This window comes from Camelus bactrianus, chromosome 2, assembly GCF_048773025.1.
Source record: "Camelus bactrianus isolate YW-2024 breed Bactrian camel chromosome 2, ASM4877302v1, whole genome shotgun sequence".
In the NCBI taxonomy this organism is placed as follows: Eukaryota; Metazoa; Chordata; class Mammalia; order Artiodactyla; family Camelidae; genus Camelus; species Camelus bactrianus.
The window spans coordinates 15,277,539-15,293,580 of record NC_133540.1 but is presented as its reverse complement, the minus strand read 5'-3'; the positions used below and the strand labels follow the sequence as shown (position 1 = coordinate 15,293,580).

At 47.9% G+C, this 16,042-nt stretch overlaps 1 protein-coding gene across 16 annotated transcripts in view; it reads left to right on the top strand.

The window, feature by feature from the left end:
• The first annotated feature begins 419 nt into the window (after positions 1–419).
• Positions 420–16,042, top strand: part of LOC141579539 (uncharacterized) — a 113,192-nt gene continuing 97,569 nt past the window's right edge. For 9 of the 16 annotated variants that reach the window (XR_012511103.1, XR_012511106.1, XR_012511105.1 and 6 more), the window contains exons 1-2: positions 421–1,135; positions 7,236–7,415. Coding sequence is in view for 2 of the 16 variants with exons in the window: in XM_074375964.1 (XP_074232065.1) it covers positions 874–1,135; positions 7,236–7,415 (442 nt within the window). In the remaining 14 variants the exon portion in view is untranslated. Of the gene's footprint in view, positions 1,136–7,235; positions 7,416–7,652; positions 7,801–16,042 lie in introns of all 16 variants that reach the window. The other 7 variants (XR_012511111.1, XR_012511108.1, XR_012511102.1 and 4 more) reach the window with 6 other exon arrangements.

Genomic DNA, 16,042 nt, shown 5'->3' with positions numbered 1-16,042 from the left:
ACTATGCACCAACACTCAGGCAGTATGCTCCTTCTGGGATCTGACCTCGTACCTCCCGCTCCCCGCCAGCACAACACCTGGGAGAGTGGAGGTAAGGCAGAGATCTTGCCTGCCTGTGTCCCAGGGTGTAAAAGGGGAATAGGTACTCTTTCCAAGGTAGTTCTGAGCGACAACACCTGCGGGTGCTTGGTTCCCAGAGCAAAAGGAAACCCAGCTCCACTTTCGGGCAACGGGTGTGATCCCCTTAGGTGTCCTGCAGAGGCCTTGGGTGGAGGGCTGGGCCAGGGAGGTAAAATATGAGCTGCGGGCCTTGAAGGGTTAGAGAAGTGTGCAGAGGCAGGACTGCTGCCTCCTTCAGGATGCCCCCAGAGTTAAAACTATTTCTCTCCATCTCTGCTACTCTCCTCCACCCTCCAGATCCCTGCCTTCTTTCTGCTCCTCCTGTCCATGTCTCTCCCTCCACTTTTCCCCTTCTCCCCTCCTCCTCCCATCTTCTCTGTCCCTCGCTTCCCCACCTTCTCTCGCAGAACCCAGAGAGGATCGCTGGCCCTCCTGCGCATGCGCAGTCGGTGCCAGCTGGAACGAGGGTTGGAAGCTCCAGCTCCGAGCATGGGATCGGCCCCAAATTCTGCTCAGCTCTTTCGCCTGGTAGGACTTTGGCTCCTGCCCCGGCGCCCCGGCCACAGCTGTCCAGGGCCAGGTGTGCACCTGCCGCCTCTCGCCCCAGCCGGGCTCCCCTGAGTCCGCGGCTGGAGTCACTTTCCCCCCTCCCGCCCGCGAGTCCTCTCCTCCCGGGCTGCCTCTCCTCGGCCGCCGGCCCGTCCCCGCCCCTGGGCGGGCTTTGTCCCGGGCGGGCGGGGTCTGCGGACCCGGATGGGGGCTGGCGGCTGGGGCTGGGGCTGGCCTCCGAGCGGGGCTACAGCCCGCGTCCCCCCCCGGCTTTCCCTGCACCGCGACCCCTGGGCTGCCCTCGTCTCCCTTCCCCTCTCCCTGGGGACCAGCTCAGTGGTGTGGGCGCTGCTCCCCGGGCTGAGAGCCTCCGGCTGTGAACCCCAGCTTCTCCTGGTGGAGTCGGGAAAAGGGAGCGTCAGTGCTGAGCGAGCTTCCGTCTCCTCCCTCAGTGTTTCTGCCCCAGGTAAGTACCTTGAACACTTTCACGTGTTATGATGGCGGTGCTTGATGATGTCACTGTTTTTATAGTGATAGGGATTACAGTGTTGAAAGCAAGGCTTGATTCAGTTAAAAATGAGCTGAAGGCATGAGGCTGTGACATCCTCCATCTTTCCCTCTCCCAGGGTGAAACGTGTGACCGTCGATCTTAAAAAGATAGTTACAGTCCCTAACTAGCCCAGCCCAGCTAGGGTGTGTTAACAGGAACAGCACCACCAGAGGCGTTGGAGACTCAGGGACATTGCAGTCCTAAAGAGCTCCTGGCAAAATTTGGTTTGTTTTGGTTTTTTTGGTTCTTCTTAAATTGTGGGGCAGACTAGTTGTATAGAGGGAAAAATAATTGTCAAGAAATATTTTTTCATTTAACGTCTTTATTGTGATATTGTTCACACACCATGAAGTCCACCCACTTAAATGCTACAATTCAGCAGCTTTAGCATATTCACAGTGGTGCAACCATTAATATTCCAGAACGTTTTCATCACTTCAGAAAGACCAGTGGAAATGATTGACCTATCCACCCCTTCCCAGTGCTGGTTCTAAAGAAGATTCTTGGTTGTTCCTGACCATAAATTATCTTGTTACCCATAAAAAATCTGGTAGGAAATCTAAACAGAATTGTATTGAATCAGTCTATCAAAGCAAGAAAAATTAATGTCTTTATGGCATAAATTTCTTCTACCCATGAATATATCTCGGACCCTATATTTTCATATTTCCAGAGCCTGGCCCATGGGAAGTCCTCATTAATTGTTGGGTTTGTGAATGATGAGATTCTATACATTGTTAGTTGCAAACTGAAGCCTTCTACAGAAGAGAAAATAAACTCAATGAAGCCAAGTGACTCTCTGATGGTCAGAAAGAGTGACAGCCAGTGTTGGAGTGATCCAGTGGACTTGGTGTTTGTAACCAGAATTCTCCAGCACCTACAGCTAAGGGGATCAGAGTATTCATTTATTTTTTCTAAATGGCGTTGCTTTTATTTTTACTTATTTTTTAAAATTATTTTTTATTGAAGTGTAGTCAATTTAGAATGTTAGTTTCAGATGTACAGCAGAGATTCAGTTATAAACATATGCATATGTATCTATATATCTTTTAGATTGTTTTTAGTACAACTCATTACAAGAAATTGAATATAGTTCCCTGTGCTATATAGTAGGTCCTTGTCATTTATTTTATATTTATTAACGTGTATCTGTTAATCCCCCTTTTCCTGCCTGCTAACCACAGTTTGCTTTCTATGTCCATGAGTCTATTTCTAGCAGCACCGTTTTTGCTAGTAATATATGCTGGTTGGCTGCTTTCAGTTTCAGTAATTCCACCTTATCTGTGGGCATTTTCCTTCTGGTGGGCCTGTGTGTGGTTTGCTCACGTGATATAAGAGTTGTGTATTTGGGAGAACCCCAGGCCTCGTGTAGTGCCTGGTACAGAGTGCCCACTGAGCTAATGCTTGAACTGGGAAAAAAACAAAGTAAATGTTGGAATTTCCACTATGGTTGAGACTTCCAGGTTTCTATAACCAGTTTATCCCACATTAATGTTGGCTGCACCTATACTGGGTAATTTGGTGGAACTTCATGGTATGATGGTGTAGAGACGGGGCCTTGTATGCTTCTTCTCTTTCCGTTTTCTAAGACTCATTCTCCTGGGCCTTCCAGATCCTCCCCAAGAAGTGCCCAAGGCTGGTTTGGTGCTGCGCTGAGGCAATATTTGTTAATAAGGCCCTTTCCTCATCTCTTCTGAGCCTCCGTTTCCTTCTCTGCACAATGAAGACTTAGACTAGAAAAGTGCTTTTCAGTTTCTTTTAAGCCATGTTTCCTTTGAGAAACAGAAAATACAAATCTCTCCTCCCATTCAACATATAGATTTTGACACATCCAATATGTGACATAGCTCTTTGTGGAAAATTGAAGTGATTGTGATTCCAGGTGGCACAGAAAAGAGTCTTCAGAGATTTATTGCAGAGAGAGGGCAGGAAAGGGGCAGTATATCCCACTTTCTAGTGTGAGCACTGGAACAGGGGCTTGGGTTTAAATACGGTGTCCGACGTGGCCTCTCTCAAAACTTTTTTTTTTTTTTTTGCCTCTCTCTAATCTTGCACAATGTGATAAACCTCTCTCCCTCAGTTTCTTAATGCGTCAAGTTGGGGTGATAATAATTTAAGTGTTTTGTGAAACATTATACACATAAGACATTTGTTTCTCAGTAGAAACAAAACCTGCGAGGGAATAAGGGATTTCTTAAAAAAAAAAAAAAAATCTTGTCCACAGCACTCTGTCTGTGTCTATTTTGAAGTTCCTTGAGGGTGAGTGTTGGGTCTAAAGTCCATCTTGGGACAGGTGGCCCATGGGTCTGTGTGCCGCAGATTGCCCCCTCCTCCCCAGGCCTCTTCCTCTCAGTCCAGGATGAAGTTCCCTAGTAGATTTACACAGAGATCTTGTGGAAATGGCTTTTCATTTTATTGTTTCACGAAGAAGGGCTGCCATCATGATCTCTGTAGTCAGGTTTTGGTGGCCTGAAGGCTATGCAATTACGTTTTTCTATTTAATATAAAGAAAAAAATTACAAGTACAAAATTAGTCCTACGGTGGTGACAGGGGTTCTTGAAAGTGGGGACCATTAGCTTTGTTAGTTTCAGGTGCAGGGGCCTCTGGCCATGAGGACACATCATCGTGCTCTGAAGTTGGAGGGACCAGTGGGCTCAGTGGGAATGTTTACTGAGTGTATCTCATGGGCTGGGCATTGACCTATTTGTACTGTGTGTTCCTTATTTGAGACAGTGAGCTCGTTTAACCTCAATAGCCTCTTTAATAAATTAGACTTTTTAATTTTGAGATATAATGTAGATTCCCATGTAGTTGTAAGAGATAATATGGAGAGGGCCTACGGACTTTTTGCCCAAATTTCTTTAAAGGTTCCATCTTGCAAAGTTGGGATACAATTCAGTAATGACTCACTAACCCTTTGAGGTTTGTGTTATTGCCCTCATTTCTATTCATGATTAAACTGGGGTTAAGAGGAGCACACAGGCCTGCCCAGGTCACCCATGGTTAGTGTAGAGTCAGGTGAAACGTGGGCTTGGAATTTCCAGGCAGTACCAACATGATGCTCTGTGGCAGGGGGCAGCATTCACTTTGCTTGTTTATTCATTCATTCAACAAGCATTTATTGAGTAAACTCTGTGGGTCAGATGCTATCATAGGTTTATCTGATTCTTCAGCACTATGGAGAATCCGGTAATGTTTCCTTCTTTTTTTAATCTGAGAAAATTAGCTCTGAGAGGTTATAAACCCCCCAAAGGAAATATAGCTCATAAATGAGGGATAGTAAATTTGTACATTTCCTTCATTTTATGCAGGTGGTAACCTAGGCATTTTACATTTGTAAAGTTCCATAATCCAGATATATTCTTGTAAGGCAAGGATTTTTTTTTTAATTGAATTATACTCATGTTTACAACGTTGTGTCAATTGCAAGGTGTTTATTTTTTCTTGAATTTGGAATTCAAAAAATATTTTTTGAGGGGGGTAAATAGGTTTATTTATTTGTTTCATTTTTTTTTAAAATGAGGTACTGAGGATTCAACCCAGGACCTCATACATGCTAAGCATGTGCTCTACCACTGAACTGTACTCTCTTCCCCAAAGCAAGTTTTCTTATCAAGTATTCTGCAGCTTAGTAGTTCAAATAAATTGGAGTTGAAATCCAATTTTTGATCCTAATGTGTTTCTTTGCATTATATCCTGCTGAGGGGTGTGGAAGCAGTTCCTTTATTCATTCCTTTATTCAGCAGTTTTGAGCATTGACTTTGCATCAGGGCCTGGCTAGGTGCTTGGAAACAGAAAAGAAGAAATGACCCTTTTCTGCAGAGGGCGGAAGCCTAGACCAAAAGCTGCGTAATGTGATCCAAGCTGCGGTAGCCATGTGCAGACGCTGAGGACAAACTGTACCCACGGCTTTGCTTGGGCTTCCCCTGCCTTCTGACTGGTACACACCAGGTCACCGCAACCCAGTGAGGCCCGCAGCCCGCAGCACAGTATGTACTTCGGTCTCCTCTTCCCTCTCGTCAGCGCCTGCAACATGAACATCCCTGACTACGTGCAGTGTGCTTAGGACCACGAGACTCTCCCAGTGGTGGTCCAACCCGTGGGGATCATCTCAGAGGAGAATTTCTTTTGCATCTATAAGCGAATCTCCTTGGTGAGGCAGATCATCCCTTGCGGCTAGCAGTGGGCACTCCGTATCCACTACAGTCACCACTATGCGCCCGAGAATGGGTGGAACGACTTCCAGACCCACCGCAAGGTCGTGGGCCTTGTCACCATTACCGACTGCCTCTTGGCCAAGACCTTCGAGAAGCTCCATGTGCAGAGGAGCTGTATGGCACCACGCTCTATGACTCTCGGCTCTTTGTCTTTGTGCTGCATTGGGAGGTGGCCGAGCAGCCGCGCACCGACGTGGCCTTCAATTTACGAGGACTGCAGGGTGGTGGAGAAGAGGATCGAGGACTTCACTGAGTCTCTCTTCATCATGCTCAAGTCCAAGTGGCTGGACTGTGCATCCGACAAGACTGGGGACAAGGTCCTCCTGCTCTACATCCTGTTTGAGAAGGAGGACTTGTGGGATTGGACACAGAGAGCAGGAAAGTATACCTGGATGCCCGGACACCCTGGCTGTGTGAAGGGTTGCTTCCCTACATCTAGAAAGGGATCAGCAAGGAGGAGGGCTGTCTTGTAGCCAAGGCGTGAGGGAGGTGAATCCCGCCGGTTTTCAGACGTTTAAAAGTGAATCCGCCTTTGTTTCAGAGAGATTCTTTTAGGGTTATTATGGACACTTACTCCCGCTTTTCAGCCAATTCCCCTGGTGTGACCCCTGGAGTTGCTGTCCAATAGAGTAGCCAAAGCCACTGATGCTAGGAGAGCTGAGGAGGAGGCTGCTCTGAGCTGAGATGTGCTGTAGGTCAAATGCACATCAGACGCTGAGACTTGTCTAATAAAAAGAATGTAAACTATCTTGTTTCTTTCTTTATTGATTACATGTCAAAATGATAGTATTTTACATACTGTAGAATAAGTAAGATATGTTCTTAAAATCAGTTTCTAGGGGTTTTTTTGGGGGGTTACATTTTTAAATGTGGCAACTGGGAAACTTTCTTTACATGGCTGTCATTTCATTCCTGTTGGACAGCATGTCCTGGGACAGTCTCATCCCTTTGCTTATAGATGTCATGCTGAATCCTGAGACGCAGAATGAAGTGCTGGTTGAGCTGGGGGTGGAGCCATTGTCTCCTGCCTCCCAGGTCCAGCACCTGCACGGCTCAGGCCCTCTCTCCCTGCCTGACAACCACCATGCCAATTTAGGACAACAGAAACACTGCCAGGGGCTTCCAAATGAGCTCCTTACACAGGGAAAGGCGTGTCACGGAGCATGGGGCACAGCAGGGAAAGATTCGTCCTCACTTTGTCCCTGTGATTAAGTCAACGGTCCCACTTTGCCTTGGAAGTGCAGACGAGCTCTTCTGGGCTGCCTACCCCCCCACATTCTGCTCTGTTTCCCTGTATATCTATCGAGATGTCCCTCGGGCAGAAGAAGGTGAGATGCCTTTGCCGAGAGGTGGTCCCCCTTTGCTGGGGAGAGTGTGGGAATCTGTGCCCCCCCGACCTACGGCCTCGGGCCTTGAGTCTGGAGAGGGCTCATGGCGGTCCCACAGGTACGGTCGGAGGGCCTGGCAAGTGCTGCCGGGCCCGTTGTGGAGGAGGTGTTCTGCGATTCTCTGTGAGTCTAAAATCAGATTCTACTTTCTGGTTGTTGGTAAGTTGGAGGAGAAGATGCCAGAGAATTGATAAAAAGAAAGTCCAGACCAGTCCTGTGAGTGACAGTTACAGGGGACCCGAGTCCCACCTGCTTGTGGTGCCTGGCGGGCTCTGGATGAAATTTCACTTCCTCCCCGGACATACCTCTATATCTTAAGGAAGGGGCGAGGCATGTTGTGGCCATGACCTGTACTTGTCCTCACAGGGCCGCGTGATCTACACGGCTTTCTCCCCTTCTGCTTCTTGTAGATGAGCTGGCAGATGTAGTGGCCTGGGCAAAGCTGAGGACACAGATGCCAGCACCGTGCCACTCCCAGGCTGGATCAATTCCCGTCACCTGTCACCTCCTGCTGAGTCCCCAGGCGTCAGTCAATGTCGGTACATCGGTGCAACGTAAGCAGGGACCAACATCTCCCCCTGGACAGAATGGTGGGTGAGCAGTGGAAGCCTAGAGCCCTGCCCCAGCCCCCTGGCCAGTGCCTCCTCTTTTGTCACAGGAGGCACTGGTCACATGTTTGCTCAGCAACTGCTTGGCTCTGAGTCTGCAGAACCACCAGAGAATGCCAGCTTGTTTTTGCCTTTTGAAGTGTGTCCTTGGGATTTGGCGGAGTAGCTGGTTGTGTGCTTAGCCCATAGTGGTTGACACTGTCACCATTGTTTACCCAGAACCTTGTGTACCAGGCATGGCTCCCGGCATCAAAATAGAGCAGCGCATTAAACCTCCCTCCTGGTGGGTCTGTCTGTTTTGGTACCGTAAGGGCTCAGCCAGCATCTGAACGTCAGTGAGATAACGCGGCCAGTGAGCTCGGATCAAGTAAGTTCTCCTCCAGTCACTTTTACTCCATTGTTGCTTTTACTATTACACAGTCATTAATTTTTTAAACAATGCTTTGGTGCAGGAACAGAGCCTAATTCTCTCCTGTTACTCTTGGTGGGAGTGAGTAAAATTGTCCAGCTTGAATTGCGACCACATTTTGTAGCTCAAAAGCTGTTTACACGCATCTAGGTGAAGTTTAGGTTAGGGGCGCTGACCATGTTGGGGACCCCGGCAGCGCCGCTCGCCTCAGGCCCCTGCCTTCCCTGGAACAATAGGTGAGGTTGGGTCTCAACATCCCCTCGTCCCTGTCCTCACCAAACTCACGTAAATTCTTGTAATTGCTCTCAGTTATTTTTGTTCTCATGTGTTTCTAATTTTCGCTGTTCCTCTTTTCCTTTTTCTATTTCCCTTTCTATCTTGTACCGCCCTGTGAGCATGTTGTTGCGTCTGAAAAGTGGACTGTGCACACCCTGCATTGGAAATAGCGAGATTGTCCTCCGTGCTGTCCCCATCGCTTTAAAAAGCAAAAACTTAATAGTTGCCTTTATCCATATATTATCCTAGTCATATTTTTATTTTCTAGATTTTGGAATTTTTGCTTTGTTAGCACATCACCCACTGGTGTTTGATACCTGTTAAAATCCTTGCTTTGAGGAACCAGTTTTGTCCTCCTTATGTTTGGTGACAAATGCGCCCTTATTAAATATGTTTGATTGTTTTGAAGAAGTGAGATGTGAATTGATTTAGGCGGCTGCTGAGGGATTTTTTTCAAGGAGCATTTAAACTTGGAATGTCAAAATCTGCAGCATCTTCCTTGATTCTGGCTTTTAGACAAACGTGCTTGGCACGCGATTCAGGGCTGTCGCTGTGTGACGTGCGTGACGGAGCTTCCTGGCCGGCGGTCACTGGTGAGAAAGTGGCAGTCTCGGGGGTGAGCAGCTGCAGGGGATGCTGTTGGAAGAAGCAGTCACCGTTTTTTTGTTTTTTGTTTTTTCATTCACCTTCCCGGTGCCATTTACTTTACTTTGCCTTCATAGAGAGGCAGGAGCGGGCCTAAACCCCTTGCCACTCTTATTTTCCCTTTACGAGGCTGGTTTTTCTGAGTATCAGAACAAAATGTCCTTCTCCTAAGTAGCTGGCTCACTTGGATCTGGTGGACACAGGGACCGCTAAAGGGGACTGTAGCTTCCTCTCTGCTCCAGCCAGTGGGCATTCAGAGCCGGGTCTGTGGTTTGCCTCAGCAGCCATGCAGTCCTCCCTGCATCAGCCTTTACTATTAACCCATGATGGCAGTAAATAGCTGACTCCGTGTCTGTTGCAGCTGACGTCCACCACTGACGGCCGTGTCGTTACTTTGCGGTAGTGAGTCTCCAACACCCTAGTCAGCTGTGAAGTGACCTTGCATTCTCACCCACACCCTGGTTCATCTCACCCGGGGGAAGGGTTTGGCCACCACCGTCATGCTGGCCATGAGACCTTGTTTCCCCTTTCATGCCCTGGTCCAATTGTGGACACTTCATCCTTCACTGACTTGGTCTCGCTTGAGACAGGCCAGACGTTCTGAAAGAGCCCATCACATTCTGGGGGGGAACAGAACACAAGAATCGCAAGTAGGAGTCTAGGCTCTCTGGGTTGGCAAATGCAGGCTGGGATCTGTGAAGGCTGGGCTGTGCCCTGAACACAGGCCTTTCCCGTGGCTCCCGAGAGCCCAGGGGTCGGAGTGAGAACAGCCTTGCCTGGGTTCCCCCATCCTCATCTGCTCACTGGCAGGTGTGTCTGCTAACAAGGAACTCCCCCAAACCTCGGGCCCTTCAAAGTTCAGACCACAGGAGAACCTTGAGTCCCTTCTCCTGGGCCTCCTTTGTGAGAATCCAGTGCCTTCTGAGGTGACCAGTGGCAGGAGATGCCTCCCCCTCCAGGGAGCTCTCTTCGGAGGACTGTGACGCACTGCACCTTGCTGTCAGCTTGTGGGGTTCCATCCGTGGTCCTTGCAGAACCAGACTTGAGACTGGCTTAGCAATAGAAATGACAAGACTGATTCCAGGGCAGGGCCGGGGGGAGGAACAGGGGAAATTGAATGTGACCTCAAACACCTAGGTGGGTTCTGGGTCTGTTACTAAAATCGGGAGCCTGGGAGGTACCTGCCAGGAATCGAACTCTAGAGTAAATGGTGGACATGAGGCATTTTTAAGATTCCATTTGTCATCCAAGTTAGGACTTGAAAGAGGCACTCGGTTCTATGGCCCCGGGGCTCAGGTGAAGTAGCCGGACTAGAGATACACGTTGGGAGTCGTCATTCTTAGCTGGTGTTCACAGCCGTGCAGGTGGATGAGCTCATCTTGAGAGGTGCAGACTGAGGCTGAGGCGGGTCAGGGCTGTGCCTGGGTTGGAGGAAAGCCCAGACCATGCAGCTTTGGTGTGTCAGTCAGTGGCTTTTGGGATTTTCAGAGCAATGGCATTTATCCTTAAGGGTCTTGGGGGTGGGCAGGGCCCCCCAGGAAGAAATCTGAATGGAGGGTTGTGGCAACGCGTGCGCGTCTGGGGATGATGCAGAGGCTGCATGTTCCAGGAGGGGAACCTCCTCGGAAGATGGAGTCGGAGTGGGGTGTGTTGAGAAGGTAGTCACACTCACCAGTGAGGGAGGGACAGAGGCCTAGGGAGTCTCCACCCTAGCGGACTCTCTTTCCCACGAACAAAAGGCCAGCAGACAGAAGATTTGAGGTGAGAAGGGACGGGCGCTGGGAGAGGAGCCAAAGTGGAGAATGGTGGTTGGACAGTTCTGGAATAGTCTCCCTGCAAAATAGAGTTAAAAAAACCCAGACTCTTAAGAACATTGATAGTGACGTTGGAGGAGATAGTCCTTTTTCTGGCCTCCTAAGGGTAAGACATGTATCAGGGGATACACAGAAGAATCGGGCAGTCTGGTCCGTGGATTGACCCTTACCAGGGGGAACAGGGCAAGTTTAAAGGGGGAGAAGGGCAGCGGAGGGAAACTAGCCAGGTCTCGTGTCAGGTAGTAGTCGGCCTCACTACTTGCGTGTTGCATTCACATCCGTGCCTCCCAGGTGGGCGGTGGCAGCCCCCTTTTGCAGATTGGGAAGCCTTCTCAGAGGGGTTAAGGAATTGGTCCATTTCGCGGCTAGTAAATGCTGTAGCAGGATTCAAGCAGGGCCTTGTCAGACTTCAAGGGCATGTTCTCTCTACTAATTCCGGTACCTCCCTGTTGTACCTGGATTGGTGAATTGGGTCAGTATTGGAGCCTTTCACAAAAAGTACGATTTAAGTGCCTCAGGACTCTTTCCCAAAGCTCAGTGTTCTTTAATGGTTCAGAAGCACCGCAGTGCTTTTCGCCCCACAGAGGTAAGGTCTTACTCTTTTGACGATGACGTGGTTGCAAATGACGTACAGGTGCAAAACCAGACTTAGCAGCTTCTGAAGGGAAACTCTCCAGTTCTCCCTTGATAGGCTTTCTTCCACTGGATGTAACCTGCTGCAGCGTAGGTCTGAGCTTTCTGTATGGAGTGAGGGTTTGATATCCAAAGTTAGCAAATAAGGGTCAGATGGAGAAAATCGACGTTAACAATTTATTTTGGGGTTTCATTAGACAAGATGCACTATCGCTTAATGGCCCATATAACGTAAGTAATTGAGTACAGAACATTGCATTCCTTACTTTCTAATGAGAGCTGTCTTGCATCGTAAGGTTGTCTGCTTTGGAACTTCAGCTCAGCAAGTAGGGCACCTGTCAGTGTGTTGGTGTGATTGTATTTACACAGTGCATGTAATCTGGGCTTCCTCTGCCCCAAACACTCCAGTGCAGAATCATAGGCTTTAGCCATCTCTTAGTTATACAAATACTTCTACAACTATATGATACAAAAAAAAAAAAAACAAAGAGAGAGAGAGAGAGATTGCCTTTATCAAATTTCCTTTGATTTTAACGGCAAACTGTTGTTGAGCAGCTCTGGTTTCCTTTGGATATGAATATGTACATTTCTTTGCATGTAACTTGGATTTTAGACTAGAACACCAACCTCTTGCTTTCCATGAGCCACAAAAATCATAGCCAAATGACATACGTATTAAACATTTTATTCTTTTCTTTTGAGACAGAATCCTTGAATCTGGGACTTGGGCTGTGATTTTGCTTTTTGTTCTTCCCACCCCTCTTATCGTCTCACTCCTTTTTCCCACGTGGCCTCCAAGAGTTCATGGTCTCAGAGGAGCAGGTGGACAAACACCAGTTGGTCGCCAAGCAGTCCTGCTGTAGAGGGAGCCCAGCCAAGAGCTAAAGGACATCATCAGAGAGGGCTTCCTTGAAGAAATGGGCTCTACATTCAGTTATGAGGACAGAGTAAGAGTCAGCCAGGAGAAGGAATCAAGAGGGTGACTCAGGTTGCAGGAGAAGCCCGGGTAGAGGCCTGGAGGCTTATGGGGTGGGGACTCGGGGAGAGTGCACTGTGTGGTCCAGGGTGGAGGGTGCCCCTGCTTGGGAGGACACTGGAGTGGGCCTAGGGATGGAGGGCTTAGGAGGAGCTTGATTTTTTTACTAGAATTGACACAGAAGAGGCAGTGAAGGGTGTCAGCAGAAAGTGACCCTCAGGAGAGGTACTCCTGGTTTTGCTTCTGATGTTCTACAGAAAGAAGGGGTCGGGGTGGGCGAGAGCAGCTCTGCCCGTCCCTTTGAGACCCACCCCTTCATTCATTTATTCATAACACATGCAATTCTGAGTGTCCAGGGGAGAGAGTGTGGACTCACAGTAGTAAGCAAAATGTATTGCTTCTTGAGAGTTTAGCATTGTCAGAAGTTGTCTTAGCGTAGAATGTTCTAGGAACACAGCAGGGGCACCTAACCCAAAGTGTAGAGGTTCGAGGGAAGGAAGGCTCCCTTGACAAACAGTCAAAATGGGCTTGGAGGCAAGTGGGAAGTAGCAGCAGGTAAGGGGGCGCCTGAGGTCATTGGGGACCTGGGTACTGAGGAGAGGCTGGGCGAGCAGCGTCGGGGGTGGGGCTAGAACTCTACCAGGGAGCCTCTGAAGGGTTTGAAGTGGGGGTGATGTAATCAAATTTGTGCTTTGGGAAGGCTGTCCTGGCTCCGTGTGTGTGTGTGTGTGTGTGTGTGTGTGTGTGTGTGTGTGTTTGTGTGTGTGTGTGTGAAGCAGGGAAGAGGGGGAGAATGCCACCAACTGGGAGGGATATTAGAAGACCATTGACAGGCTGGGGGGCCACCAGTGGGAGAGGGGCATCGGGGCTGCTTGGGGACGGCAGGGGCAGTGTGGATGCCGGATTTCCTCATGGGGAGGGCTTATTAACGGGGACCCCCTAGCGGCACCTTGTGGCTGGAAAAAAAGGATGCAACCAGGTGGAATTTTCTCTTCTTCCCTGCATTGTGCGATGATCTTAGCTCAGCCAACATTTGGAAGAGAAGAGCTAAGTTTCAGGGTAGCACAGGACATTGTTGAGCTCGTTCGAGTGAGATCTGATAGGATTTAGTCTTGTGTTGAGATCTGCATGTTCACTTAGCTAGAAACGTCCCGTCTTTTGGATTTCCATAGGGGTATTTATTCTTGATAAAGATTGCTTTCTTGGTGAGAGGAAATTTAATACAGCTGCTGTGTTTCTCAAAAAAAATCTTATCTTTTAAGAAATTTAATATTCAAAAGAATAGCAAAATTTAAAAATGATAAAGTAAGGCTTTGGTGTAGTTTCTTTGGTTTCTGAGTTAATGTAGAGTTAGAGCCTTTGCATTACTTAAATAGCACATCCTTGTCAGTATTTAAAGAGCTGTTAGTGAGCGCCCCAGGACCCACTTCTCAAAGCATCATTAAATCTTGCTCTGAAATAGTGAAGTCATAAAGGTCTTGTTGGCAGAAGCCAAATAGTTAGTTTATAATTTGCAGCATAGCACCCTTTATAAAATAATAATAGGTTCAAAATTAAGAAAGTGGAAAATAATTGAGTTTTTTAAAGCTGAAACATAATCTTTCTTGTGTTAATGTTGCAACTGGAAATTTCGAAAAGAAAAATCCTACTGTAATATCATCTACGTGGAATACATATATGTCTATCACGTTTGCAATGTAACTGCGCAGTGGTTTTTGAAGTCAGGACCATTCCAGCTGAGTTACTGGCAGTGAAGGTTGCTGGTTTTCAATGGAAGACCCTAAATTTGCCTTCTTAGCTTTATTCTTTTCTTTTCTGTTCTCTCTCTCTTTTTTTTTTTTTTTTTTTTTTTTTTTGTAGTGAGAGGGCTCAGTAGTGCTTTGCCAGCATGATTTTGGGGCAATTTGGGGGCAGATATCGTGCACAAGCAGTGAGATATTTCCATGCATTTTACTTTCCGGACATCACCATGGAACATGTGGGGGTTTGTGCCTGCAGGCCGGGATGCTGCAGGACTCCCTGGTCCATCACCGTTATGTCTTGGAGCTGCTCCAGTCAGTGAATGACTTTCTGTGGCTTGGAGGTAAGGTGATCTGATGCAGATGATAAGATGTGTAACTAAGTACTGTTACTTGAAATAGAAAACCTATCAAAAATGGCTCTAAAATACAGGATGAGGGAGGAGAATTGGCTGAGCTGCTTGCATGGGGAATATTCTCAGGTGACTCCCTCATTGTGTCTCCTGTCACTCCCCCCCCAGCCCTGCACGGCAGTCATCGTGAAGCAAGCATGCACTTTCCCAGAAACGCGCTGAATTTCCTTGTGCCTCTGTTTGTTGGCTTTTTTTTTTTGAAAGCACATCTTGCCCTTTGCTTAAATGCCATCCCTGCCTAGTCACCTCTTACACTCATTCGTCTGGAGCTCGTCCATACATAGCTGCTGAATGGATGAACAGAATGTAGTATCTCCATGTAGTGGAACATTATTCAGACGTAAAATTGAATAAAAAAGAAAAAATAAATAAAGGGGAATATGAAAAAGGCCACCTGCTCTGGGAAGTCCACACTGACTGCTCAACCCGCCCTTTTCCCTTTGAAACCCAATCACTTATGCTCCTCTCTACTCTTTTTGATAGTACTTACCACCTTCTAATAAACTTTAACACTTTCAAAAAAAAAAAAGAGAAATGCTGATACCACTTCAACCTGGACGAGCCTTGATAACAGCACGTTAAGTGAAAGGAACCAGACACAAACGGCCACATATTGTTGAATTCAGTGATCTGAAATGCCCAGAATAGGCACATGCAGAGGCAGAGGGCAGGTGATGGTTGCAAGGGGTTGGGTGGAGGGGGGTTGGGGAGTGATTGCTAGTGGCAGGGGTGTTCTTCTGGGATGATGAAGTGTTCTGGAAATAGATGGTGGTGAGGGCTGCACAACAGTGAGTGTGCGGAAGACTGCTGAGCGCTGTCTCTAGGAGTGCCTGTGGTTGGGGGCGGCTTTATTTTGTTCTCATCCGTGAAGAGTCATCTTGTGCTGAGGCCATTCTACTCCTGTGAGTGGTGAGGGTCAGAGACTTTGCAGAGACATGTGTTATTTTCCCACTTGCTGAGTGTAGGCAAAAAAGGTTTAAGCCTGAGAAAGTGCTCCATCTGCAGAAACGTCTTTTAGTTTTGCATGGTGTAAAATTCTTGAGAGCTTTTTAATCGTTGAGGACAGCCTATGTGGGGGAAACAGCCCGTGAATCCTGGGTGAGTCCCGGAAGAGCTGCGCTTCCCTCCCTGACACGGGTGGGGATTTCACCCCCGTTCAGGCAGTGAAGGGCCCAGACCCGAGAGCGTAGTTGACAGTCGTGAATATTTACATGTATCCGCTGCTTCATCTTGGATATTAATTTCAAGCTGAGTCAGTATGTGGCGGCAGCCTCATCCTACGTCAGGAATCTATAGTATCTGCTCTTTGAGGTGAAGACCTGACAGACTTGATTATTTAACAGTCTCCCTTGAATTGATATGTCAGATTCCTTTGTCAATAATAGAACAGCAGAATTATAGACGTCCTTTATTGCCGATGTGACCTGGAGCAGGTTTAGTCTCTGTGCCTCAGTGGCCTTATCTTCGGTTGGGGAAGATGATAACAGTGCTTCCCTCAGAGGGTCTGGTGGGGGGGGGAGTGAGAAGCACAAAGGGAGGACTTACACGTGATGCTCATGAATGACCGAATTTAGTGCTCCCAGCCTGGTGAGGCCTCAGGGGCAGAGATGGCAGAACAGACCATTCGTAGCCGGAGCTCGATCCGTGTTGGCAGCTGTTATGATCAGGATCACCCCTGTGGGTTATCAGGCAGTTTTAAGACTT